At 37.4% G+C, this 25,753-nt stretch overlaps 1 protein-coding gene across 5 annotated transcripts in view; it reads right to left on the bottom strand.

Moving 5' to 3' along the window:
* LOC145789230 (phototropin-2-like) overlaps positions 1 to 25,753 on the bottom strand; it is a 94,539-nt gene that overhangs the window by 23,625 nt on the left and 45,161 nt on the right. For all 5 annotated transcript variants that reach the window (XR_014360607.1, XM_082913707.1, XM_082913706.1 and 2 more), the window contains 7 exons: positions 24,028 to 24,087; positions 23,444 to 23,533; positions 22,642 to 22,718; positions 15,881 to 15,965; positions 13,513 to 13,593; positions 11,045 to 11,148; positions 3,034 to 3,083 (listed from right to left, as the gene is read on the bottom strand). Coding sequence is in view for 4 of the 5 variants with exons in the window: in XM_082913707.1 (XP_082769833.1) it covers positions 3,034 to 3,083; positions 11,045 to 11,148; positions 13,513 to 13,593; positions 15,881 to 15,965; positions 22,642 to 22,718; positions 23,444 to 23,533; positions 24,028 to 24,087 (547 nt within the window). In the remaining variant the exon portion in view is untranslated. The remainder of the gene's footprint in view (positions 1 to 3,033; positions 3,084 to 11,044; positions 11,149 to 13,512; positions 13,594 to 15,880; positions 15,966 to 22,641; positions 22,719 to 23,443; positions 23,534 to 24,027; positions 24,088 to 25,753) is intronic.

Below are 25,753 nucleotides of genomic sequence, written 5' to 3'. Positions count from 1 at the left end.
TTCTGAAACAATCTGTAAATACTCTGTATCCAACCCTTCTCGGAAACACTCAGCAACCCAAAAACATGGCTTCTTCTTCCCGTTCAGCTACCCAGAACATAGCCTCTTCTTCCCGTGGTCTGCTCACTCTCTTTCCCGACCTCAACGAGTCAACAAGAGAGATAACTGGTGCGGTGGCCTGTGAACCTCAACCAAACACCTCTGGTTTTGCTCCGTTGAACTTTCCGATGCGGTCGGTGGAGCAAAAAATGGCAGTGCAAACGGATATTGAAGCTAATCAGTATACATTGAAGTCCTGTGTTGAAACTATGACTGCGGTCACAAACTTGTCGCACCGGCTGCAGAGTAGGACAAATGAGGTGCAGCAGTTAAACGCCCAACTGGCTCTGCTCCAACGCATGTATAAGGATGCGCGAGCAGAGATAAGTGTGCTAAAGGCGGAAAATAAGGAGCTGAAGCGGAAGGCCACCGTTATGTTCCGATTTGGAGGTCCGCCATATGCTGTAGTGGAGGAGCAGGGTGGAGTGATCGTGCCCAGTGGAGTGGGAAACACGGAGGCAACACCGTCAAGGGCCGCCCAGGACGGAGGCAAGAAGAAAAGACCGGCGGAATAGGCGAAAAAGTGAGGTCGGTGGGTGGCCGTCTGCAGAAAAGAAAACAAATCTTGTGGTGTTGTGGTTGGTGTTGTTGTGGTTGTTTTTTTTTTTTTTTTGTTAAAATTGTGATCGGGGTTGATCCCTGAGATGAATAAAAGATGGTTTGGTGTGCAAAGCTATATGGTATGAATGGAATTTGAAAAAGATTAAAAAATAATGTGAAAGAAAAATAAAGAAAGAAATAATAAAAATATATTTGAAATCAAAATGAAAGATGGGGGAAATAAGGAAAGTGGTTTGAAGAAAATAAATAAAAATAATGGATTTTGAAATCAAACGGAGGAGAGAGAGGGGACAAGCCCATGTGAGAGAAAGAGGGGAAAAATGATAGCCGATGCACCCAAAAATAATCTAGCTGCTATCCACAGGCGCTTAGGGGAAGGAAATGGTAGCAAGAGACGGCCAACACCATATATGGCTATAGCAAAGAAATGGAGTATCAAGCTCAATGGGCTAGGATTTAGACCAGAGAGTAAAGCCACTGGTCCCGTTGAACACACACCTCCAAGGCTCAAATAATCAAAACATGCTTCACGCATTTCCTTCCTTGCTTGATCAGGAGATGCACAAAACACCTTATACAGGGCTCCAGTCATTCCTCCACCAGTTAAAGGATGACGCATGTTGAAAGCATCACCTATTAATAGTGCTCCAGGAGTAGGGTAAGGAGCAGTTGGCATACTTCTATTGGGCATTGTTCTAATACTTCCCTTATCAATTGCAGCTATAAATGAATCATGCAGCTCAGGTGGAACCTGGGGAGCCACCAGAGGGAAGCAAAGCCGAAGGCTGTAAAAGCGAAAAAGGAAAAGAAGGCTCCGGCTAAGACAAAAGCTGCTGCGCCAAAAGCTAAAACCGCTGTGAAGCCCAAGCCAGCGGCAAAGGCCAAGCCAGCTGCGAAGCCAAAAGCTGCTGTGAAACCGAAGGCTGCCGTGAAGCTGAAAGCTGCAGTGAAGCTCAAGGCTGTGGCGAAGCCCAAACCAAAGCCGAAGGCGAAGGATCCTAACAAGAGGCAAATGAGCATGGAGGAGAAGCATAGATTGAGTGTTGGGTTGCAGAGTTTGCCCCAGGAAAAGATGCCACAGTTAGTGCAGATTATGAAGAAGAGGAATTCACATTGGCCTCAAGAGAGAGGATTTAGGCAGTGATGGGAAGGTATGTGTAGAAAATAAGCGGAATAGGTTGAGGTTCGGCGGGCGGCCAAGGCGAGGTTGCCGCCCGCCGGTGAAACGAAAAATACTAAGTGCTTAACCTTGCTCTGATACCATGTAGAAATTTAATGTATAAAGAGAAATAGAGAATTGTATTATTGATTGATTTATATTGATATCTATTACAATGATTCATGATTCCTATATATAGAAGAGGGTGAGTGTGTAGTAGGTAAGGAGTAGGTGAAGTGGAGGTGGTAGTGGTGTAGTGGGTTAGGTTTAGTGGAGTAGGTGAGGTGGTAGTGGTGTAGTGGGTTAGGTTTAGTGGAGTAGGTTTAAGTGGGTGAAGTAGGTGGAGAGTAGGTGGATTTTAACAAATAGCAATAACCTTTGTTGGATATTCCTAATAGGTTTCAAAACAACTTATTGTTTTAGTATGCTTTATAGTTCATTGGTGGGAACATTAGAATTTTGGTATTCCACTCATGTTTCGTTTTAGTTTTCTAGGCAATAGAAATGTATCAACCATTTTGATGAAAAAATAAATAAAAAAATTGTTCCTTGCATATGACATGACACTGTGAAGCCGCTGCTCCAATTCATCCATTCAGCTCAAATCTCATGAGGAAACATCTTTAATTTCCATTTCTTTCTCGAGAAAGGATCCAAGATAGCTGAATTGGTCACTTGTGGACTAAGAAGCACAAACACTTCTAATAAGGTGATGTGTTGGGGTCGGACATGTGTTAGACACCGATACTTGTTGGACATTTCTTGACACATGTTGAAAAAACATTCAAATGTGTACATTTTTCCGCTGAACACTTGGGGGACACGTGTTTATCATCTAGACACACATGAAACACCTTTTTGAAAAAAAAAACTTGGGACCCACTAGTAAAATGGAAACAATGTAGGTTTCTATTAATCTCCCTCCATTAAATTGTAGAAATTAGTGTTATGTGGTTTTTTTTTTGTTATTATCTTTGAATGAAAATATGACAAATAATGAATATATAAAAAGCGTGTGTTCCCTATGTGTCGTGTGCTGCATTTTTTTTTTTAAATTTGTGCCGGCGTGTCACTACCATGACCATGTTGTGTCGTGTCTGTATCCATACTTCTTAGCTTGTGGAAGTCATTCAAACATGTTTAACGTATGAAAATAAAATTTAAAAGAAATAGTTAAAGGGAAAAAGCAATTGAGTCCTCAGTTGATAAGATACCTAAACAGTGAAGATATTCCAAGCCGACCACAACTTCTGCTACGTAGAATCTGTAGATGTATAGCAGTCAAAATTAAGTACGGATGAATTTCTGGGTTGGAGACATAACTATGCATATTATATATATATATATATATATATATTGTGATTTGTCTTGATGATTCTCTCAGAAACAGAAAGAAATCTACAACCAATGAGTCAATCACCTTCTTGCATGACTCATGAAACAGTAGATCAAATATAATAGAATCAATCATAGCAGACCATACTTGAATCATGAAGATATGTCTACTTCATATGCTATGAAAAATTTCAGGTCATACACCCAGCAATGAATCATTCGTAGGTCAATCCACCAAATGCAACATTGATGTGATGTACTTCAACCACCCAATATTTCTAGTGCAAGCACGAATAACAACTTGCAACAACTAAATATATTTATGGCAATTGCAGATTTTTAGTGAATGGTAAGGTTAAGGAGCAAAATTCTGTTTCATTTTCATCAAAACAGCTGAAACATTTATGTTTCCTTAGTAAAGACATGAAACATTAGTGGAAAACGAAAATTCCAGACTGTTTTTTGAGAAGCTCTCCAAACACATTTTCACCCCTTGTTTTAAGTGTCTTGTTTGTTTACAGTTTTCAAAAATTAATTCCACACCCACTGTTGAAAACTCTGTCCAAATAGGGAAAATTTGGGCTAACCGGTCGTCCTCCCGAATGTCTGGCTGGTTGACCGGAACAATGCTATTTATTTTTATTTTTTTTGGAAACATGTTATGTTTTATATTTTAAATTAAAAAAAAAATGGAATTTTTAAATTTTTTTTATGAGCTTTGAATAGAATTTTGAGTTGTGTGTTTGGTTATGAGTTGTAAGTTTTTGTATCAAATATCATATGTCACATCAAAAAAATTTCGCTCAATTCAAAATTCTTTTCAAAACTCATTCACCAAACAAATTTTTCACACTCAAATCATAATTCCAAACTCACAAACTCAAAATACAACTCTATTCTCAAATCATATTTAGAAAACTCTAACAAACACTACCCCAATGTTTCCACCAAAACTAACCTAAATTTCCATCAAAACTAACTAAAATACTACAAAATATTTGGAAACAATGAGTTGTTTCAACACCCATTAAGAATATATAGAAAAATTTATTTTATTTATCATTTTTTTTTTAAAAAAAAAATTTACGAGAACAAAGAAAATTCTTTAATATATTAAAAAAGTTGATAAAGTATAAAGGAGAGGAGAGATAGAGAGGTCAAGAAAAAATGAACATAGATAACTTACTTTTCTTTTCTTTTTTTTGTTATTATTAAAGGAACTTTTTTTTTTTTTGGTTCAAACATATGCTTCCATTTTTTTCGTCCCTACTACTAAAATCTAGTATTTCTTATGAACCCCCTTCCCTAACAAACTGATTGAACATTTTGTTTATGAGTTTATGACATTCATTGACTTTTATTAAACCTTGTTTATATTACAAGACACTTTAACCATGTTCACATGAAAGACCTCCTACACCTTGCGAATCCTTTGACCTTTGTTTACCATTAATATTGTAATTTTATTTGGCTGGAACTTGATGCACATTTAGAATTGGATAATGCTACAATGACCATGTCTGTCATAATGGCCTTGGTTGAATGGGTCCCACCACTCATGTCTATTACGAATACAATAATGACACATCCATGTGGTAAACTAAATGTGGTGGCATACAACCAGGGTCATTGTAGCATTACTGTTTAGAATTGTATATGCTTGTACTTGATAAGATTGATTTGTATAACTAATTTAACGATTCCTGGTTCACTTACCTCCAAATTACTTATTTGGGCCTTTTATGTAAAGAGATGTGTAGACCTCAAACATGTTCATTTATTTAATTATTGAGCTTGTATAAGCATTTATATAGCTTTAGTTTAATTTTTCTTTTTGTTGTTTCTCTAATGTTTCTAAAACAAAACTAAAATATTTTTGTTTCAAGGTTAACGTATCAAAACGAAATTTTGATCCTAGGTTAGGAGTAGTTTTTGTTTATTTAGGTGAAATCAAACTTAAGGTATGATAATGATAGCACACCCTTTTATATTAATCAACCAAAATTGTTACAAAGAAAGCCCTAAGGCATTAATTAAGGAATCACAATATAATCTAAATGAGAAAACAAATAATAGAATAATTCTAAAATATATTCTAACCACCCCCCTCAAGTTGGTGCAATGATATCTCTCATACTCAGTTTATCAAGAATATCATGAAAAGGTTTACTCCTAACTCCTTTAGTGAGGATGTTTGCAAATTATTCACCAGATTTCACAAATGGAGTACATATTGTGCCACTAGTGAGCTTCTCTTCAATGAAGTGACGATCAATCTCAACATGTTTTGTCCTGTCATGTTGAACCAAATTGTGAGTTATGTTAATGGCAACCTTATTATTACAATATAGCCATATGGAGTTTGTCTAGCCAATTCTCAGATCACTCAATAACAAACTTGATCCACAAGAGCTCACACACACTTTGTGCTATAGCTCTCAACTCAGTTTCTGCATTAGACCTGGCAACCACATATTGTTTCTTATTTCTCCAGGTAACCAAATTGCCTCCAACAAATGTACAATACCGTGAAGTGGACCTTCTATCAGTTACTGACCGTGTCCAATCAACATCTGTATAAGCTTCCACACTAAGATGATCATGTTTGGAAAAATAAAAACTTTTTCCAGGAAAAGATTTCAAGTATCTCAAGATTCTTATAACTACATCCAAGTGTATTTCATGAGGAGTATGCATAAACTGGCTAACCACACTAACAACAATAACAATATTAGGACGAGAATGGGATAAGCAAATGAACTTACCCACTAGTCTCTAATAACTCCCCTTATCAACCGCTGGTCCTCCACTATCATCACTAAGTTTCTGATTAGGCTCCAGTGGTGGTGTGTCACAGGCTTTGCTTCCAAACATCCATGTTTCCTTCAACAAGTCAAGGATATATTTTATTTGATAGATGAAAATTCCATCTTTGAACCTAGCCACTTCAATCCCCAGAAAGTACTTTAGGTTTCCCAAGTCTTTGATTTCAAACTCATTTGTCAAATACTTCTTCAACAAAGGAATTTTCTCAACATCATCTCCTATAAGCACTATGTCATCCACATATACAATGAGAGCTGTAATCTTACAATGAGAGGAATGTTTAACAAATAGAGTATGATTAGCCTGACTTTGTTTGAAGCCAAATTTCAGTATTGCCTAAGTGAACCTCTCAAACCAAGCTCTAGGGGACTGTTTGAGGCCATATAATGACTTTCGAAATTGACGCACCTTACCCTTAGTTTGAAGAGTTTCAAAGCCAAGAGGAATGCCCATATACACCTCTTCTTCTAGGTCACCATGCAGGAAAACATTTTTCACATCAAATTGATGAAGTGGCCAATCTAGATTAACTGCCAGAGAGAGAAGTACTCTGACTGAATTCATCTTTGCAACTGGAGCAAATGTCTCTTGGTAGTCCACCCCATAAAACCCTTTGCCACAAGTCAAGCCTTATACTGCTCAATTGAACCATCTTCCTTGTGCTTCACAGTATACACCTATTCGCATCCCACAGTTCATTTGCCCCTAGGTATTGCCATAATTTGGCAGCTCCAGCACTCCAATGGCCATAAATAGCAGCTACTATATTTGAGAAATACCAAAGCTTGTGTCAAATTTGACACAAACTTTGGCAGCTGCTATTTGTCCCAAATTATCCATAAACATCTCCCTCTTTCCCTCCCTCCTTCCAACAAATCATCCCTTCCTTCCGCTCGTCATTTTTGCAGAAGAAACACAGAAACTGGTGTTTTCGGAGGACCGGCCGGACGTCCAAAAACACCAGTTTCTGTGGCAAAATCGCAAAAATGGCAGCTGAACCATTGGAGCACCATTGCTATTTTTCATCCATTTTCTACTATTCATTGCCATAATTTGGCAATGGCAATGCTATTAACTCAGTCAAATCCCAAGTGCCACTCTTACAAAATGCTTTCATTTACTCTACCATGGCAAGTTTTTACTCAGAGATAGCAAGAGCATCCTGAAAATGATTACGTATACTAAGAGAGAAAATTTCGACACAAAGGTTTTATATGAGGAAGACAAATGAGAATAGGTTACAAAATTAGAAATAGGATGATGAGTACAAGATCTTATACCCTTTCGTTTGTCAATAGGTATATCAAGATTAATAGGCTCAGGAATAGTAATACCAGTGGACTCAAGGAGAACACGAGGGTTACTTGGACTCTCATCAGGAGGGTTACCTAGACTCTCATCAGGAGAAGGAGACAACATTGGATGATCAAAAATGGTCTCTTGCATCCACGTAATTTTTTTCCTTTCTTTGTCCCTGACATAGACTTACTCTTCCTTGTCCTTGATGACATTGGATTCTATATTGCTAGTAACATTTGGTTCACCCTGGATAGTCTCCACAACTGGTAATGATCTAGAAGCAACAGGAACAATAAGAATCTCTTCATACCAAGGCACCCCCTGAAGGGATGACAGTGACACTGACAGGATAAGAAGTAGGACTGTGACTCGAAGAAGGTGACATCCATGGAGATAAACCATTTACAAGTTGGAGGGTGATAACACTTGTATCCCTTTTGAGTTGGCGAGTATCCCAGGAAAACACACTTGAGAGAGTGAGATCTAACTTACCCCAAGTAGGGGAATGATTATAGACAAAACAGACACAACCAAAGATTTTAGGAAAAATAGAAAACAGAGACTCAGAACTTAAGAGAACTTAGAAAGGAACTTGTTTATGCAATACTTGGATAGGAAGACGATTTATGAGATATGCAATAGTGAGAACAGCCTCCCCCCAGTAGGACCGATGCACACCTATAGAGAAACACGTGTAGCACGCCATATCAAGAAGATGACGATTCTTGTGCTCGGCAACCCCATTTTGCTAAGGGGTGTCGGTGCAAGAAGTCTGATGGATAATGCTATGTGTAGAAAAATATCTTGCTAACTCTGAATCAATGTATCACCCCCGTAATCAAAAAGCAATATTTGTAGAACTGCACAAAATTGAGTACCAGAAGGGTGGACTTGGCGTAGCAGTAAAGCTACCCCTTGGTGACTTGGTGGTCATGGGTTCGAGTCACGGAAACAGCCACTCCGTTTGTGGGAATAAGGCTACGTACATCAACCCTTCCCAAGACCTCACTTAAGCGAGAACTTCGTGCACTAGGTACGCCTTTTACCAAATTGAGTACCAATCATTTTATGAAAATTTTAGAATACAGAAAAAACCTCACTATTTTCTTTCATGTGATCCACCCAAGTAGTGCAAGAAAAGTCATCTATAAAAGTGACAAACCATCTACGACCTTTCAAAGACACAACACAAGATGGGCTCCGAACATCAGAATGTATTAAGGAAAAAGGTACTAATCTTTTATCAAGACTAGGAGCAAAAGAAGCTCTGTATTGTTTGCCAAGTTGACACGACTCACAATATTATTTTTGGTAAAAATAAAGGGAAATAAATGCCTAAGTAATAAAAAAGATGGATACCCAAGACACCGATGCCACAACCATAAGTCTTCCTTGGTGGTTGAAAACTGGATGGAATGATGAGCCAACTTGTTTGTCTGATCTAGGATATAGAGACCATGTTCCATTTTATCACTGCTAATCGTCCTCATGAAAAGGTCCTGAAACAAACAATGATCAGGGAAAAAAGTCACACTACAGTTCGAATCCCGAGTAAGACAACTCAATGATAAAAGATTAACAGAGAAATTTGGAATATGTAATACAGATGACAAAGGTATAGAAGGAGTGGCACGGATTAAACATTTCTGAGAAACAAAAGAAATAGTACCAACTACAATCCTAACTTTGTCTTGAGCAGAAATAGGCATATAGTTCGAGAACATATCAGATAACCCAAACATATGATATGAGGTACCAAAATCAATAATCCATGGTAAAGACTTACGGGAGAGTAAAGCACTAGAAGAAGAGACTAAGTTACCTAAGCAGGCAAACAAAGAGGAAAATGCACCTGTAGGAGTAGTGGAAAACCGATGGTCTAGCAAGTGACGCAAAACATCCTCAAGCTCAGAAGTAAACATGATGAACACTCGAAGCAGAGTCATGTGAGTCAACTGCACTAGATTGATGGGCATAGTCCTCTAGACTTACCTAATCTATCTCTTCTATTACCAGAGCGATCACTACGACCCCCTGATAGAGCACCATGAAGCTTCCAACATGTTTCGCGAGTATGTCTCGACCGGCGCCAATATTGGTCCCATCCCTAGGAGGAGGGTAGAGCGTTCTATAGAAATAGATGGCATCATAGCAGAATGACGACTCTCCTTATTCTATATATAAGCAAAGGCCTCCTGAAGAGAGGGAAGAGTATACATACCAAGGATACGACTTTGAACCGGATCAAACTCTAAGTTGAGACCTTCCAAAAATTGAATACTCGTTCCTGTGCAACAAACTTTCGGTATGCAACTGAATTAGTTGTGCAGATTGGTTTATAATCCTATAAGTGATCAAGGTGTTTTCAGCCATTATTTAGAAAAGTAAAGCACTGAAGAACAATCTGCTCCCCCTGCATTGAACGCTCAATAGATTGGCGCAACTCAAAGGTCTGTAAAAAATTCCCCTTCTGGGAATATGTAGTGGCCACAACATCCCAAACATCCTGAACAGTCTCCATAGACAAGTAACCCTCGCCAATATCCGGGACCATGGAATAGATGAGTCATCCCATAATCAAGGAGTTGGTAATCTTCCATTGGTCATAACCAAGATCAGTGATTCTTGGTGCTTGGACTCGCCCATCAATATAACCTATCTTCCCCTTACTCTTCAGAAAGTGTTAGAGACTGCGCCACGCAAGGTAATTCTGACCATTAAATAAAGAGGTGGTGATTTTGAGGCGGTGATTTTGAGGCAGTTCCAAGATGTAGTAGTCACAATGGGACTCTCCCCTTTGGGTGGGTGAGAAGTAGCGGTAGATTTACTAGATGGGTCAGCCATTTATACTCGACTATCACAACCAAAAAATTCTGCACGAATCACAATGACGGGAAGATGGAATGGACTGAATTGAAACAAGCAATATCAAACAGAGGCCACTATGGGAGCATAACAATCAAAATCATGGGGCCATATAATGACCCAAAAAAATAAATTAAATTAAAGGAGAACAGAACCTCCAATCAAAACAGCAGTCTGAATAAAACCCAAGAAGTCAACAACAACACCAAATGGAACAAGTGCACAACAGGTCAGTCAAGGCATTGGTGGAAGGCGTCGGGAGTGAGAGATGTCACAGAGAATGATCACGATGGCTGGGTGAGCCTTAGGAGATGTCGCGACACACAGCTAAGGCCGTAGATGAGGTACGACATGCAACAGAGGGTCGTGGGTGACTGACGAACCCTAGGTTGGCATGAGACAGCCCGACACAACCTGTGGATGAGTCGAAAGTTGATGGGTAGCTCCAATAAGGTAGTTGATGTTGTCCGACTACTAAAATGGTAATGGGTAAGAGGGTAGGTGTGTCGAAAGTGGTTGCGTAGGTCAAATTGGCTCCGATACCATATTTAGGTGAAATCAAACTCAAGGGATGATAATGATGGTCCGTTTGGTAGAGCTGTGGGAAAGTGATTATAAGAATAAGTTGATTTTTAATTTACAAAAATTATAAGCTGTATTGTTAAGTTGAACCAAACACATCAAAATAGCTTAAATTAAGTTAAAAGTTGAAATAAGCTGAAAATAAGTCCTACCAATATCACACCCTTTTATATTAATCAACCAAAACTGTTAAAAAAAACCCATAAGGCACTAATTAAGGAATGATAATATACTCTAAATAAAGAAACAAATAATAGAATAATTTTGACATATATTCTATCAGTTTTGTCAACATAAAATAATAGAAGGATACAATACCTTGCAGATTCCTCTTTAAATAGTTTCATCGGTTGCTTGTCAAGCAAGGCAAATAGCTCTCCTCCAGGGCAAAAGTCCGTAATCAAGCAAACATGCGTAGAAGTCTGAGGAGACGAAGATGTACCAGTAAACCTTACTTCAATAGGTAGTTTGGTACTCGAATAAAAAAGATAGATATCTTTATACCAACATCAATGAGAAATGTGAAAATACATTAACAATGGAAATATGCAGTGAAGTTTAACTATTAATGAGCTTTGATAAATGAGAAAGGAGAGTAAACGAGCACCCATGCCTATTTTACATTTTAATAAATAAAACGTCTCAAACACTTGCCCTTGTAAGTTTTTCGAGTATGTGTTACCAGATTGTAGACTTCACATCTTGCACCAGATGTAAAACTTACACTCACTCGGGTTTCATCAATGATTAGAGAAGAAATTAGTTCAACACTATCAAAAAATAATCTAAAGCTTCTTTGATTTGATCAATCTCTACTTAGTGGTTTGAAAATGGTTTTGAAGCATAAATAGACTTAAAGACATGGCCTCACATTTAATCAATTGATCAAGTTGCCAATGGCCTCGTTTGGCAACAGGTTTTTTTAGTAACTTTTTGACATTTTGGCTAAAATGTGATGTAAAAAAAACTAGTATGTTTGGAATGACTTTTTGGCTTTTTACGAAAAGATGTGCAAAAAGTAGAGAGAAAATGGAATCTTTGACTTTTTGGTATGGGTTGTTAGCTTTTTGATTTTTTTTAATAACTTTTTGACTTTTTGGCTAAACCGGCCGCTTCCCAAATAACAAAAAAGCTAACTAATTTGACCTCACATTTTTGTGACCTTCATTACAACAAAAAATCAGTGTCACTTTTAGCATTAAAGACTAAGTTCAAAAGGGATTTCTATTGATACATAATGGGCCTGAATAAGCAAATTAAAAATGTGTGCCTAATCTGACCACCTTAAGGAACGGTGTCCATGTATCAGAAAAATACTTGATTTCATTGGTCCAAAATAATCTTAAATGAAAATAGAACTTTCTAAGCTTTCCAACAATAGGCACGCCATAAACTATCAAGGTCAAATGAAACAGGAATGAATTTTCAAAACAAAAACAAAAGAAAGAAATATTTAGTGAAATTTTAGAAAAATAAGAAAAGGTTCAAGAACATGAAGAATAAGACTCAAATGCCACCCCTCATTGCCTCCAAAGACCAAAAAAACATGGCTCACCTCATCATCAATACCAAAAGTTTTAGGTGAGGTGGCTGTGAAGCAAAATTAATGTGCAAATATATAAGTGTGAGCGTGAGGGCACCCTCACATCAACAAGTAGCTTTTGGGATTGAATTCTACCCAAGACCATGTAATAGTGATAAGGTCATCCACCCCTCAACCAACTAATATTGTAACGAAGGAACTTTGTTCTCAAGTAATGACGGGACTGGTCCTTTTCATGAAGTCAACGGGAGGAAGTTTCTTAGTGTGCTATAACTAATTGGCAGCAAAAATCAAATCACAGGTATATGATTATGTGGCCATTTTGAAATTGGTTATAGTTGTTATGGTTCCTTGTGTATCCTGTTATACAATCACGATGGGCCCTTACAGGCATAGGTATATAAACTCCTCTAATCTGTGTTTATAAGTGGAACCATGACTTGTTAACTTCAGTTTTATGGCAAATGATTATGGACTCTTAAGTGGGCTTCAATATGGGAATTATTTTGGCTTGAAGGGTAAATTGAGTGCGAGACCACTAAGAACCGCTTCACTCTACGGAGCCCCCTAACCTACCGCCTATAATATACACAACAACATAACTTTCTTCATTAACATCATGTCATAAATGAGTTATTTTCATGCTATTTCTTCATTTTACCTATTCATAAAATCTGCAAAAGTAGAACTAAAACCAGAATTGGGAAATTATCTACTCTAGTAACTCATTCTTCACAAATGCTCAGTTAAAGAAAATAAATTCCAATCATTTTTTACTATTACATCCCATAACAATTTAGGTCTTCCCCTACCCTTAGCATTCCCATGTCTGGTGATCATATCACTCTTCCTTCTAATTAGAGTTATGTAATATGTAAGCATACATGTTCCACCTCAAATAGTATATTATGTAAAAACAATATTGAACAACGGAAAACTTATGTAAACATCCAAAATGATGTCTCATGCACACTCAAATATTATCAGCATGAAAAATATTCCCTCTGAAGCAACTGTGAACAAAGTACTAAAAAGAGCTCATGTGAATCACAGAACAGAAATATTGTTGCATATTTTCCGTATTAGAAATTATACAATTGTTTGCTACCACTGCTGCATTATGCACATCAATTACCAACATGTACACATGCATACAGAGGATTAAAGGCAATTGTAAAGTTGAGTATATGTGTGTGCACATGGGGGTGTCTGTCATTAAAATTTTGATGAAAATATGTAAAACCTGAAATGATGTGTATAGAGTCGGTAGGAAAGGATGATCCAATAGAGAAATGATTTCCCTTTCAATGCATGCTCGGTGTACCTGCATAACTTTTCATGGCTGGCTTAATAATAAGAAGTGATATGACATGATTATCTCTTTTGCACAAATCAACAAACGTATATGACTGCACCAAACTGCAAGGTTCCTAGAGTACAACACAATAAGAAATCTACAATTCATATTATATGTTTTACAATATGAATTACACAGCGAGTGAAAGAATAATGCAGGTGTTGATACAAAAACAGTCAAAAAGTCATATAGTTAAAATTACAAGCACAAGTTTAAGAGTGAGAAAAGAGGAGGAAAATGCAAGAGAGAGATATTACTAGGAAGAGGCACAAAACCTCATCTTAGGGTTTCCCTCGATAACACTATGTATTTATACTAGGAGCAATAAGTACATAAAGACAACAATACCCTTCATCCAACTTAACACTCCCCTTCAAGTTGGTGCATAGATATCTCTCATGCCCAACTTGCACACAATGGGATGAAAAACCTTGCTACCTAACCCTTTAGTAAAAACATCGGCTAACTGATCTTTGGATTGCACAAAAGGCATACAAATCACACCACTACTTATTTTCTTCTTGATAAAATGTCTGTCAATCTCAATGTGTTTGGTCCTATCATGCTGGACAGGATTATGAGCGATGCCAATAGCAGCCTTATTATCACAATACAACCGCATTGTTCCACCATTTAACAATCCTAAGTTAGCCAATAACACTTGAAGCCATAGGAGCTCACAAATGCCATTTGCTATTGCCCGGTACTCTGCTTCTACACTTGATCTAGCCACAACAACTTGCTTCTTACTCCGCCAAGTCACTAGATAAATGGAGGGGGTGATGATCGGAGGGGGTGGTGGCCAGTGGTGTAAGTGTTTAGGGTTAGGGTTTGTTGGAGAATATGAGGTTAATATGGTATTGGTGGTATGTATTGAGACAAAATCAACATATTCAATTTGTGTGTGGTGTGAACTGAATAAATAGTGAGCAGATGGTGTGTATTGAGACAAATATGGTGTGTAAGTATAATTTCCCTTCTTTTAATCTTTGCCCTTCTCTATTCTCTTCATATATCTTCTCTTTCTATTTTTGTCTTCTTTCTCTGCTATTAATTGAAAAGCTCAACTCACATTTCTCCTTAAAACCCAGGTATTAAGAAGAGAGAAACGGAAACCTTATAACTAGCATAGATAGGGCAACTCCAGGCGAAGTGGGACACATTCCAACACACCCTCTTGGACCACATCATACACTAGCCGGACAAACAGCACACCAGTTACAGGCCCAACCAAGCTTTGATACCAAATTGAAAAGCGCAGCCCACATCTCCTTAAAATCCAGGTATTAAGGAGAGGGAAATTGAAACCTTATAACTAGCACAGATAGGGTAACTCCAGACGATGTGAGACACATTCTAACATTATTCTCTATATTTCTCTTTTGTCTTGTCTATGATTTTTAATCAATATATAACAAGAATGGATCAACATGTTTTCGTTGCCCACCATGCATTCAATGGAAGTCTCACTAGAGCTCATGCCACATCACTACCTAAATGGCATCAAGTTTACTTCAATGAGCTTTCTAGGAAAAGATTCATGCAAGGATATAAAAGTGTTTTGGATAGTTTCATAGCTTTCTTATTGTTGAAAAACTTTATATACATTGTTGGGTTTATTTCCTACAACTTAAGCTTCTGGGACAATTGATAATCTAATATGGTATCAAAGCTCAAGTTGGGAAAAGTTTTGAGTTCCAATCTCTCTATTTGCATTGGTCTCATTTGCAGTATACTTCTCTTTGTGTACGTTGATTTGCATCTCCACATGTAAAACGAGGTTGTACACGAGGGAGGGTGTTGACTAGCTTAATATACATTGTTGGGCCAATTTTCTAACACCTTAAGCTTATGGGACAACTGATGAACTAACACATACATCTCTTCACATCTCAAGCACTAAAAGGCGAAATAGAGCAATTGACCATCAATACTTTACAGGGAGACTCGAGGACTTATCTAACTTCTACTATAACTTGAGACTTGGTAGTGCATGATAGTTATAAGTTACTCAAGTGCATATTTTGCAGATCAAGATCCTCTTTTCTCAAGAAACGTAACTGTCATAATACAGCTACTCAGATTGAACACATTACAAAGACAAAAAGTTAACAAGAACAGTAGAAACCTTCATGGCAGACATTTGCTAGTTATGTAGTTCAAATGCAATCAGGTAAACATCAATGATCTCACATAGAACAAACTATGCTACATATTCTGAGTCACAGAGTTATGGCTCTCTTTAACATCAGACCTTGTTACGAGTCAGCATTACAGACTTGTCCATTGCCTTCATAGCATAAAGTTCACCAGTACCTTTCAATTCCACCAAATGAACGCTGCAACCAACACCAACAATATGATTAAATAGGAGAGAAGGTAATTCCACAAATTCAAAGAAGCATAAATGCTTAGAAATATGAACATGCTTTGCAAGGAGGGAAGAATTTGTAAACATTAGTTTCCATGCCATTTAAGCCACCATTTTTTAGATTTAGCAAACACTGAACTAGTTTTGCTTCAAGATGAAAGAGATCAATTAATTGGAAGCAAAAATGAAATGAAAAGTTGAACAGTTTAAGGATCGTGGCAGGAGAGATACTGAAAGTTCTATCTGTGAACAATTCAACGACTGACTACCAGTAAATTATGAAACAAGACTTGTTGTTGTTTAAGTTTTGACAACAATTGAATGTATTGTAAAACATACATGTCTCATAACCCGAAGGTTAGATTGAAGTGATAAAATGAAGACCTCCAGCATTATTGCTGAACTTTTTAAGTTTAAGTTATCAATATTGTTTAAAAAAGACCTAAAATAAAATCTATTGTTAGAGTATTAAAATTTTAGTGCCACAACATCACAATTTGGGGATCTACAACATAAAAGATAAAACTTACTGCAGCTCCGTTTACCATTTCCAGTTTTTCTATTCAAATATAACACAGTAGATACCTACTCGGTCTAACAAAGAGTAGGGCTACCATAATATGTACTACTTGCTATATGAAGGTTGATCACAAACACAAATCCTGTCATCCTGTTAGAATATATGTTAGGATCATTCTATTATTTGTTTCCTTATTTAGATTATATTTTGATTCCTTAATTAGTGCCTTAGGACTTTCTTATTCTATTAGCTGTTATTTCCTTATTCTGTTATTTCCTTATTTGTGCCTCCAACGTTTCCATTGTAAGCTACCTATTAACAATATAAAAGAGGGTGATTGTCTAATCATTCTCTAAGTTAGTTTTCTCTCAAATAAACATGGTACCAGAGCCAAAACCCTAAACCTGTCACCCACACAGCCACCAGCCACCATCAATACACCATCCGACCACCACCCGTCACTACCCAACCTGTTCCAAACCCTGTTGGCTTTAGCAAAAGACCTCCAGCTGCTGTTCAGGGCCTATTAAGCTCTTCTGACTCTTCACTGGGTGATTTCAGACCAGCCGACACCCATCCTAGGGTTTTTTAGCTCAAATCAACACCTATCTGGGTATCTTCAGGCTTCTTCCATAGTTTGGTAGGTGCTTTGGACTTCCCTCTGGCCTTCTCCTATGTGTTTTGAACTCTCTGTGATAACATCTAAGTGTTTCTCTACATCATATATCCTGATAACACTCCTTGGTTCATCCTCTTTATTACTACTGTGTTTTTTCATTGTGCTTGAACCCAAGACTATCATTTTGATTGAAATTTCACCCTTTTTTTTTTAATCATTTTATTTATTCTTTGGGGTGGAAAATGGCCCCATTAATCTAAGTGTTATGCTCCCATAGTGGTTTGTATTTGAGATTACTTGTCCATCCCATTCCCTCTTTTCATTATTGTGATTAGTGCTGTGTTTTTTGGTTAAGATAGTAGCATAAACATGGCTGACCCATCTAGTGAATCCACTACTTCTCACCCATCTAAAGGGGAGAGTCCCAATCCAGTTATTACTACTACTTCTGAGAACCTAAACCCCAGCCTCAAAATCACCACCTATCTGTTTTGTGGTTGCATGGTCTTAGTAACACTTTTTCTGAAGAGTAGGGGGAAGATGGGATATGTTGATAGCAGAGTTCAAGCACCAGATATTTCTGATCCTGGCTATGATCAATGGGAGATTACCAACTCTTTGATGATAGGGTGACTCATTCATTCCATGGTCCCTAAGATTGGTGAAGGTTATTTATCCATGGAGACTGTCCAAGATGTTTGGGAGGCAGTAGCTGCTACATATTCCCAGAAGGGAAATTTTTCTCAGTCATTTGTCTATTGAGGGCTCAGTACAAGGAGAGCAGACAGTTCTTCAATATTTCACCTTTTTGACTAATGGTTGGAAACGTCTAAATCATCTTCTGGATTACAAGCCTGTTTGCACAGTCGACTCAGTTGGTTACCAGAATTTTCTTGCCTAGGAGAGAGTCTTCAAGTTCCTAGAAGGCCTCAATGTGGAGTTTGACCAGATCTCGAGTCGTGTCCTTGGCATGGATGTTCTTTCATCACTTTAGGAGGCCTTTTGCTTATATCCAGAATGAAGAAAGTCATCGTTCTGCTATGTTACCACCAACTTCTATAGACCGCTCAGCATTACTTTCTACACCTTCTCGGGACGGGGCTAGTTGGTCATTTCCTTTTTCTTATCCTTCCGTTGTTCTGTGATTATTGTCGATGGTCGGGGAATACCCATGAGACTTGTTGGAAGCTTCATGGGACTCCATCAAGGGGTCGAGGAGATCGCTCTGGTCATAGAGGCAGGCATTCTAGTCAGTCGAAAGGACATGGATCTCACTCTTGTGCTCATTAGTCTAGTGCTGTAGAGACGCATGATTCAACTTCGATTATACAGACTTCTGATATGGTCTCTGGTATGTCATCTTTTGAGTTTGAAGATGCTATGCACAATCTGCTTGATCGCCGGTCTCCTGTTCCTCCAGGTGCATCTTCTACTTCTTCTTCGTTTTCCCATTCAGGTAACTTAGCCTCATCTTGTAGTGCTTTCTTATCCCATAAGGCCTTCCCATGGATTATTGATTCTGGTGCCTCAGATTATATGTCTGGGTCTTTGATCTCTTCTTAGACTATACACTAGCCTCTGGTCAGGATAAAGTTTAGATTGTTGATGGTACTATTTCTTCTGTCTTCGGGAAAGGTTTAATCCGTGCCACCCCTTCTTTACTTTTGTCTTCTATTTTACAACTTCTTAATTTTTCCATTAACCTATTGTCATTGAGTCGTCTTACTAGAGATTTGAATTGTAGTGCAATTTTTTTTCCTGATTCTTGTCTTTTTCAGGACCTTATCACAAAGAAGACGATTGGTAGTGGTAGAACAGAAAATGGTCTCTATATCCTCAATCAGTCTGACCAGCAAGCTTATCATTCCATCTCAACTCCATCCACCAAGGAAGATTTATAGCTGTGGCATCGACATCTAGGACATCCATCATTTTTATTACTTAGACATTTATTTTCTTCTGTTTTTATTAAAAATAAAGTCTTTGAATTTCATTGTGAGTCCTACCAACTTGGCAAACAACATCGAGCCTCTTTTACTTCCAGTAATAATAAAAGTTCAGTTCTTTTTTTTCTTTAATTCATTTAGATGTTTGGGGTCCCTCTCATGTGATGTCAATGAAAGGTCATCGATGGTTTGTTACTTTTATAGATGATTGCTCTCATGCTACTTGGGTGTACCTCATGAAAGAAAAAAGTGATGTTTTTTCTGTGTTTCAAAACTTTCATAAGATGGTTAGTGCCCAATTTGGGACGGTTGTCAAAATAGTGCGTTCTGATAATGGGGGTGAGTACATTGATTCTGGATTGGCAAAATATTTTTTTACTCATGGCATTATCTATCAAACATTTTGCATTGACACCCCTTAATAGAATGGGGTTACCGAGTGCAAGAATTGTCATCTCCTTGATATAACCCACTATATGTGTTTTTCTATAGGTGTACCTTAGGCCTATTAGGCTGAGGCTGTTCTCACTTCTACATATCTCATTAACCGTCTTCCTACACAAGTCTTACAAAAAAGGGCACCTCTTCAAGTTCTTTTAGGTTCTGAGCCTCTGTTTTTCATTCCTCAAACAACCTTTGGCTGTGTGTGTTTTGTTCACAATCATTCTCCTTCTCAGGGTAAGTTAGATCCTTGTTCCCTCAAGTGTGTGTTCTTAGGTTACTCTCCTATTCAAAAGGGGTACAAGTGTTATTACCCTTCCTTTCGTAAATAGTTTGTATCCATGGATGTTACCTTTAAGTCTCAATCCTACTTCTTGTCCTGTCCAGTGTCCCAGTCATCTCTTCAGGGAGAGTCTTGAAGTGAAGAGAGTCCTGTTGGTTCTGTTATTTCTGACCTAATACTGCCACTAGTGGTACCTGTTATTGCTCCTATTGTTCCTGGCCTAGTACTACCTCCAGTGATATCTACTACTAGCAATGCAGAATTTGATGTTGCCAAGAACAGAGAAGGGCAAGTTTATATCAGGGATAAAGAAAGACAGAAAGTTACTTGGATACAAGAGACCATTTCTGATTAATCACTGTCGTCTCCTTCTCTTGATGAAGGTCTAGGTAACCCTGAAACTACTGATATTACTACCTTTGAGTCTGAGCCTACTGATCTTGATATCCCTATTGCTAAAAGAAAAGGTGTGAGATCTTGTACTCATCATTCTATTTCTAACTTTGTGTCTTATTCGCATTTGTCCTCTTCATATAAAGCCTTTGTGTCAAAAAATTCCTCTGTTAGCATACCTAGTCATTTTCAGGATACTCTTACCATTCCTGAGTGGAAACTGGCCACGGTGGAAGAAATGAAAGCACTTCATAAGAATGGCACTTGGGATTTGACTGAGTTACCTAGGGGCAAACGAACTGTGGGATGCAAATGAGTGTATACTATGAAGCACAAGGCAGATGGTTCAATTAAGGGGGTATAAGGCTCGACTTGTGGCAAAGGGTTTCACTCAGACCTATGGAGTGGACTACCAAGAGACATTTGCTCCTGTTGTAAAGATGAATTCAGCTAGAATACTTCTTTCTCTGGCAGCTAATCTGGACTGGCCACTTCATTAGTTTGATGTGAAAAATGCTTTCCTACATGGTGACCTAAAAGAGGAGGTGTATATGGACATTCCTCCTGGCTTTGAAACTCTTCAAACTAAGGGTAAGGTGTGTCGACTTCGAAAGTCATTAAATGGTCTCAAACAGTCCCCTAGGGCTTGGTTTGAGAGATTCATTCAGGCAATTCTAAAATATGGCTTCAAATAGAGTTAGGCGATCATACTCTGTTTGTTAAACATTCCTCTCATGGTATGATTATAGCTCTCATTGTATATGTGGATGACAGAGTACTTACAGGAGATGATGTTGAGGAAATCCCTTTGTTGAAGAAGTATTTGGCCAGTGAGTTTGAAATCAAAGACTTGGGGAACCTGAAGTACTATCTGGGGATTGAAGTGGCTAGATCCAAAGATGGGATTTTCATCTATTAGAGAAAATATGTCCTTGACTTGTTGAAGGAAACATGGATGCTTGGAAGTAAAGCCTATGACACACCACTGGAACCTAATAAGAAACTTTGTGATGACAGTGGGGGAGCAGCCATTGATAGGGGAAGTTATCAGAGACTAGTTAGTAAGCTTATTTACTTAGCCCGTTCACGTCATGATATTGCTATTGCTGTTAGTGTGGTTAGCCAGTTTATGCATGCTCCTCATGAAATACACTTGGCAGCAGTTATGAGAATTTTGAAATAATTGAAATCTTCTCCTGGAAAAGGTCTTTATTTTTCTAAACATGATTATCTTAGTGTGGAAGCTTATATGGATGCTGATTGGGCAGGATCAGTAATTGATATGAGGTCTACTTCAAGGTATTGTACTTTTGTTGGAGGCAATTTGGTTACTTGGAGAAGTAAGAAATAGAATGTGGTTGCCAGGTCTAGTGCAGAAGCTGAGTTTAGAGCTATGGCACAAGGTGCGTGTGAGCTCTTGTGGATCAAGTAGTTATTGCATGATTTGGGAATTGACCAAAAAGACTCCATGCAGCTATATTGTGATAATAAGGTTGCCATCAACATAGCTCACAATCCTGTTCAACATGACTGGACAAAGCATCTTGAAATTGATTGTCACTTCATCAAAGAGAAGCTCACTAGTGGCACAATATGTACTTCATTTGTGAAGTTTGGTGAACAACTTGCAGATATTCTCACCAAGGGAGTTGGCAGTAAACCATTTCATGATATTCTTGGCAAACTGGGCATGAGAGATATCTTTGCACCAGCTTGAGGGGAGTGTTAGAATATATGCTAGGATCATTCTATTATTTGTTTCATTATCTAGATTGTATTTTGATTCCTTAATTAGTGCCTTAGGACTTTCTTATTCTATTAGCTGTTATTTCCTTATTTGTGCCTCCAAGGTTTCCATTGTAAGCTACCTATTATCAATATAATAGGGGGTGATTGTCTAATCATTCTCTAAGTTAGTTTTCTCTCAAATAAACACATCCAGGGTCCAATCAAATCTAGTAATCACCCTTTTGTTATTTTGTTTTTTGTCTTTAAATAGCAACAAAGAAAATTTTATTAAAAAATAAAATAAGATAGAGATACAAAAGAGAACAAGGCAGACAAGAAGTTCGCCAAGTACATGATGAAAGAAAAATAAAAGCTACTAAATTACATGTTACACAATTGTCTAGCTCTAAAGATTAAAAGAAAGGAAAAAGAAAAGGGAATCCCCTTATAAGAATGTGCCATGTATCTCCTTGCATTCCCCTAGTATTAATATAAATACAAGAGTGCGATAAAAGGGCTTCTCTTACTATTACATAAATTCAAAAAAAAAGAGTAAATCTCACTATCAGGGATTTAAAAAACAAAATTTTAAATGTCACTTCAGGAAAGGTTATGAGCTACTACAGTAAAAATAATGTATCAAAGTTTAGACTGACAGCAGCAATGTCACCATATAATGCCAATTGCAAGCTATAAAAGTGTCAAATTCATTACCTGCCTGTATCTCCACAACCCAGAGGTCTGATAGGATTGAAATGATTTAGCCCAATTTTTTCACCAGTTGCAGTGATCTACAAACTCAAAGAAAATTAAATATAGCTACTAGAGGAGGAGACAATTGTAAGTAGCATAATTATGCATACCTTAATAAATGAACAACAAATTTGGACATTTCAGATAATAATAAAAAATGCAACCATTGATCTTATAGATCCAAAATACTTTAAAACCACTCCTTTCATCAGATGCTATGATTATAATACTCAAACCTTCTAGTAATGCAAGCATCTGTCAAAAGACAGTAAGACATGTAGCCTAACTAGATAGTGCTTATGCACATATATATATATATATGGCTTTTATGAAATGGTTTAAACTAGACTTTGATAAAAATTACTTATTGAGAATATTTGTCAAGGATTGAGATCCCCAATTTCTTCCTTGTTTTGGTTCTACATCACATAGACAATGATATGGAAATACTGTCATTTTCATATAAAATACTGTCATAACATTCTTAGAAGCAAGATCAACCTGAAAAGTAATTCTCCAAATAAAGTAACAAATATCAACCATACTATTCAAACAAATAAAATTTAGCTGATCAAATACTTTCATGAAGTAATAAAAACATTGATGTAAGCCTAGTACAAAATCCAAACAAAGCCTAATGTACTCCATTCAACTTAAATTCCGGAAGGCCTTCTTAAAAATTCTTTTGTTTAGCCATATTAGAGGAGTTCAATATCTAGTAGATCGAAATATGATACAATGGATGTCAACTTCAAAATTGTACCTTTTGTATGGCTGCCCATGAAGCACTATCCCTCTTATGAGGCCTTGGGTAGACCGGTCGAGAATGAATAGCCCACAAAGCTTCTGGTCTCTGAAAGTGGCACAATATAAAGGTCACATCAACCATAATTCAACATACTTGTTAAAATAATAGCAAGACTCATCCTACATGACAGAATACCTTATAAGACTATCAAGGGAATAAAGCGTTAAAAAACCCTCTAGCCATCAGAAAAATAAATTTAAAGAATGTAGATGGTGTCAATTTGGCACATCATAATCCATAAACAGTTGTCAGTAGTTGCATAAAAAATCTAAAATTTGTTAAATTCTTTTAAGTATGTCAAAGAAGCAGACTGAAAATTATTTGTGACAATTGTATTCAATAACAAAATGATGAAAAAAAAAGCCTTATGTAAATGCAATATTTATGTACTTGTAACATCTTTATGTAACATTGTTGTCAACCTGGTAAGAAGACCATGACTATCTCTAAAGAGAAACGGCAAAAGTTGGGAAAAAGGGAGCCATGGTGTTATAGACATCAGCTGTCAGTCCAAACACAGAGCAAAAGGAGTACCTTACCAAGTTGGCATCAGGAAGTTCTCGAACAGCCTCATCAACGTTTTCTGCAGTAGCTTTGACCTGGAAAAATAAGTGTGGTAAAGTACCAATATTAGATTCAATTCTGATTCCTACAGAACATGGCTTGTTCATGGAACAAGATCAAATATTGATTTCTGGCAATAGCTCCCCGGGATGTTAAAATTGAAAAGAAGATTTAGGATGAAGCTATGATAATATGAAGAGGAGACAAGCAAAGATTTACTACCAAGTCGGCTTCCTCAAGAAGTCAGTATTGAGGCCCTTTTAATTGTTTTATTACCAAATTGTGTGGGCACAAATAGGAAGGGACCTCACGTACTTCAAAATATATATATATATATGGTGGTAAATGCCATCGAGTGGAGTCTTCAATCGATAACTTCTATGTGAAATCCTTTTACATGGGTAATTCATCTTCCTCATGGATCAAGATTTGGCCCCCTAAAGCTCCATCTAAGGTGGGATGTTTTGAGTGGACAGAAGCCTATGGAAGGATTCTCACCATTGATAATTGATTCGTCGATGGCACATAGTGCTAACTTGGTGTTGCACGTGTAAGCAAGATGGGAAATCAGTTGACCACCTTCTCATTCATTGTCTTGTGGCTAGAGATCTTTGGGGATTGATCTAAGCCTTATTTGGGGGTGCAGTGGGGTTTTCCCTAAGAATGTTATCCAGCCTCATAAATCTTTAATGCACAAATATATAGTTCTTGATATATGTAGAATGCTTACTGTGGTATCATTTCTTCGAACTTGGGTATGACTGTGACACAGTAGGCTTACATTAGCATGGTTGTTCTCCTGAATAGAGTTGGATCCCCTTTCTTTCATGATAAAATCTCTAAAGAGTTGAATTTTGTAATAAGGCAATAAGGTTAAATATAAAGAGATAATAGAGGCAAAAAAAACTAAGAACACAAAGGTTTAACATGGTTCGGCCAATATTGACTTACATCCACACACACAAAGCCCTAAAGAGGTATTCACTCAACTTGATACTCTTATTTACACGATACACCATATATATAGAGTGGGAGTTACAATCAAATCCATTTAGTTAAGAAATTGAAATAAATCAAAGATACAAAAAACCATAATAAGCACAAATCATAGATCTCTATATATTCTAATATCTTCCATATCTTCTGATATCCTTGACAATATAATCTTATCTCCAACACTCCCACTCAAGTTGGAATACAGAAAGGTTGAAGTAAAGTATCCAACTTGAATTTGAAAATAGTATGATCATTACAAACAACTACAATGAAGTTGCCGAAAGACAACAACAATTGTAATAACTCCCTTCAATGAAAACTTCAATGAACATAGCAAGGAATCAGCATCTTGGAACAGAGAAGCGTGCATTGAATCCATTATGATGGCAGTAAGAGAAATCAACCGAGAGAGAGAAAGCAACAACGCCAAAGTAATAGCAAATCACCACAAACAAAAAGGCTGAAAAACGGCATCCCACAAAGAATACTACCGAACACAATAGTAGCCCAAAAATAAAAAAGAACCAAATATGTACTTACCATATCAGCATAGGGACCCTAAAAGGGTAAAGAAGTAGCTAGAAAACTCGGCGTATCACAAAATAATGCTACCGAACCCACTGGCATAAGTAAAAATCATGAAGTTTGCTTACCACATCAACAAACTAGTGGTCAACTCAAGGAAGAGGGAAAAACACTTTGATA

The sequence above is a fragment of the Camellia sinensis genome, chromosome 2 (genome assembly GCF_055761805.1).
Source record: "Camellia sinensis isolate YWXY chromosome 2, ASM5576180v1, whole genome shotgun sequence".
Lineage (NCBI taxonomy): Eukaryota > Viridiplantae > Streptophyta > Magnoliopsida > Ericales > Theaceae > Camellia > Camellia sinensis.
The sequence above is the reverse complement of the archived record's forward strand: the minus strand, read 5'-3'. Positions and strand labels throughout refer to the sequence as shown.